This window comes from Centrocercus urophasianus, unplaced genomic scaffold, assembly GCF_019232065.1.
Source record: "Centrocercus urophasianus isolate 14NV4802_14NV808 unplaced genomic scaffold, USGS_Curo_1.0 seq_19, whole genome shotgun sequence".
Lineage (NCBI taxonomy): Eukaryota > Metazoa > Chordata > Aves > Galliformes > Phasianidae > Centrocercus > Centrocercus urophasianus.
This window is the reverse complement of record NW_024884744.1, coordinates 13,209,202-13,212,114: the sequence shown is the minus strand read 5'-3', so window position 1 is coordinate 13,212,114 and position 2,913 is coordinate 13,209,202. Positions and strand designations below refer to the sequence as shown.

Here is a 2,913-nt window from a genome sequence, read left to right as displayed (position 1 = left end):
GGAGACGGCGCCGGGGGCGGTGCGCCCTGCTGCCCGCCGCGGGCCCCGGGGCGCCGGGGCGCTGAGCAACAGTTGGCCCCGCCGCCGCCGCCGCCCAGCATGAAAGTGTGCCGGCGGAAAGCGCTGGCGCTTTGCCTGGGCTACGCGCTCCTGCTGCTCCTCGCCGCCCTCAACCTGCTGGAGTACAAGTGGCGGCGGGAGCCGCGGCGCTGCGGGGAGCCCCCGGCCGTCCCCCGCCAGCGGCCCCCTCCGCCGCCGGCCGGGAGCAGCGCTCCGCAGAGCTGGCGGAGGCAGCTGGTGTACGTATTCACCACCTGGCGCTCCGGGTCGTCCTTCTTCGGGGAGCTCTTCAACCAGAACCCCGAGGTGTTCTTCCTCTACGAGCCTGTGTGGCACGTCTGGCAGAAGCTGTATCCCGGGGACGCCGTCTCGCTGCAGGGAGCGGCCCGCGACATGCTGAGCTCCCTGTACCGCTGCGACCTCTCCGTGTTCCAGCTGTACAGCACGGCGGGCGCCGGGAAGAACCTGACGACGCTGGGCATCTTCGGGGCGGCCACCAACAAGGTGATCTGCTCGTCCCCCCTGTGCCCGGCCTACCGCAAGGAGGTGGTGGGCATGGTGGACGACCGCGTGTGCAAGAAGTGTCCCCCGCAGCGCCTCAGCCGCTTCCAGGAGGAGTGCCACAAGTACCGCACGCTGGTCATCAAGGGCGTGCGCGTCTTCGACCTGGCCGTCCTCGCCCCGCTGATGCGGGACCCCACCCTGGACCTCAAAGTCATCCACCTGGTGCGGGACCCGCGGGCGGTCGCCAGCTCCCGCATCAAATCCCGACACGGCCTCATCCGGGAGAGCCTGCAGGTGGTGAGGAGCCGCGACCCCCGCATCCACCGCATGCCCTTCCTCGACGCCGGCCACAAGCTGGGTGGGAAGAAGGACGGCGGGGGCGGCTCGGACTACCACGCCCTGGGTGCCATGGAGGTCATCTGTAGCAGCATGGCCAAGACCCTGCAGACTGCTCTGCACCCCCCGGACTGGCTGCGGGGCAACTACATGGCCGTGCGCTACGAGGACCTGGTGATGGAGCCCATCAAGACCCTGCGGCAGGTGTACGGCTTCGTCAACCTGGCGGTCAGCCCGGAGATGGAGAAGTTCACCCTCAACATGACCAGCGGCCCCGGCTATTCCTCCAAACCCTTTGTGGTATCGGCCCGGAATGCCACGCAGGCGCTGAGCGCCTGGAGGACTGCGCTCAGCTTCCAGCAGATCAAGCAGGTGGAGGAGTACTGCCAACAGCCCATGGCCCTGCTGGGCTACGAGCGGGTTGGCAGCCCCGAGGAGGTGAAGGACCTAAGCAGAACGTTGCTCAGGAAGCCGCGGCTGTGAGCGGGCAGCGCTATGTGGCCGAGCCCCTCTGGGCTGGTGGAAGGGTGGGGGTCAGGAGAGGGTTCTGGGTTCCTCCAAAGACTGCTGAAGGGTAACATGCAGTAGTAACGTGATGATTTCTGGTTGTTTCTTTTTTTTTCTTTTTTCTTTCATTTTTTTTCTTCTTTTTTTTCCTTTTCTTCACTTGCAATGGGTTAGATGTGATTTAAAACAGAAAATAAAGTGGAACTGAAAATGAGTGGAAGCTCCCTTTCCCCTTCTCTAAAATGTCGGGGGAGCCTCCTACCAAAACCTTATTTATGGAGTTTGTGTGGGCTGAAAGGTGATAGCAAAAACTCCGGCACAATTTCTCATCCATTTATGTCTCCCTGGGTGGAGAGGAGATGCCCTTGGGAAGTGATGCTGAAAATCAGGCTTTTGTATGGAAGTAAGTGTTAAGACATGAGAATAACAAACAATAAATGATATTCATTTTTATAATTACCTCAATTGTTTGGGAATTACAGCGTTTCTGATGTACAGCTAGAGGGGAGGCTTGCTTGGAATAGCACCGAGGGCTTTTTTAAGGTTATGGGCAGAGGGCTGGAGTGTAACATTGATGTGTCCGAAGATCGGAGGCTGTTCGTGCACAAACAGGGATGGACTCACAGATGCAGTGCGGGTTCTGTAGCTGTGTCAGAGCAGGCTTCTATTTAACAACTGTCTTTTGTTGTTGTATTTAAAAAGTCTTCAAGTGCCACTGTATTAGCGTCCTAAGAGTTCTGAAGTGTTTGCCACCAGAGCAGTATTTATTTTTGTCTTGATATGTATGCCTGGGAGTCACTGTCAAACAGAAGTGTGACAAAACTGCAGGATTTAAAAAGACATTTATCATACTGGAAACATTAGCATGTGTGAAAACAATTAAAATTATATATATTATATAGTGCTAACAATGCAGTGAGATATTTAAGATATTTCTTGACGTTCATTGGTAACAGGCATAGCAGGGAAGCGTAGAAAAATGCATAAAATGTTGTATTTTCCCCCTTGTTTGAGTGTCTGAGGGTGTGTTTCTGTTCTGAGGAGGGAGAATGTGTGCAGCTGTATGTTCATGGCTGTAATGGAGCTGTGCAGAGCCACCCGAGTGCATGCATCCCGAGTGCTGCGAGGTGCTCGCTTGTGTGAGTTGTCATTGCTCCACGATGGAGCCAGATGGTGGTCTGGCTCTGTCTGGGAGCTCTGCTAAGAGAGACTGTCCTGTTGTTAAACTTGATGAAAAATATGGGGTTTTGCTACTACTTTTATAATTTCCTGAAAAAGTCCTGGTTTAATAAAGATCATGTGATGGTTGCACATGGAAAGTGTGGTCGCCTCGAGTACGTTTTATCTTGGTGGTGGGTCTCTGATTCTCTTTGAAGGCTCATTTTGGAACTTGAGTTTTTAAACAAAAGTGGTTTTGCCAGACTATTCTCATAGGAGCCCGTAGGCTTTTCTACAGGAAGTGTTTCACATTGTCTGTGTGTTGTGCTTTCTGTGAATGTGAGTACG

General features: G+C 54.9%; 1 protein-coding gene across 1 annotated transcript; it reads left to right on the top strand.

Moving 5' to 3' along the window:
- The first annotated feature begins 99 nt into the window (after positions 1-99).
- On the top strand, positions 100-2,695 carry CHST2 (carbohydrate sulfotransferase 2). Its single transcript, XM_042820883.1, has one exon. The coding sequence runs from the start codon at positions 100-102 to the stop codon at positions 1,381-1,383; it is 1,284 nt and encodes a 427-aa protein (XP_042676817.1). The 3' UTR covers positions 1,384-2,695.
- Positions 2,696-2,913: the final 218 nt, after the last annotated feature.

Excerpts from the sequence above, each read along its gene's own strand:
- CHST2 (XM_042820883.1), top strand. The coding sequence starts at position 100 with ATGAAAGTGTGCCGGCGGAAAGCGCTGGCGCTTTGCCTGGGCTACGCG.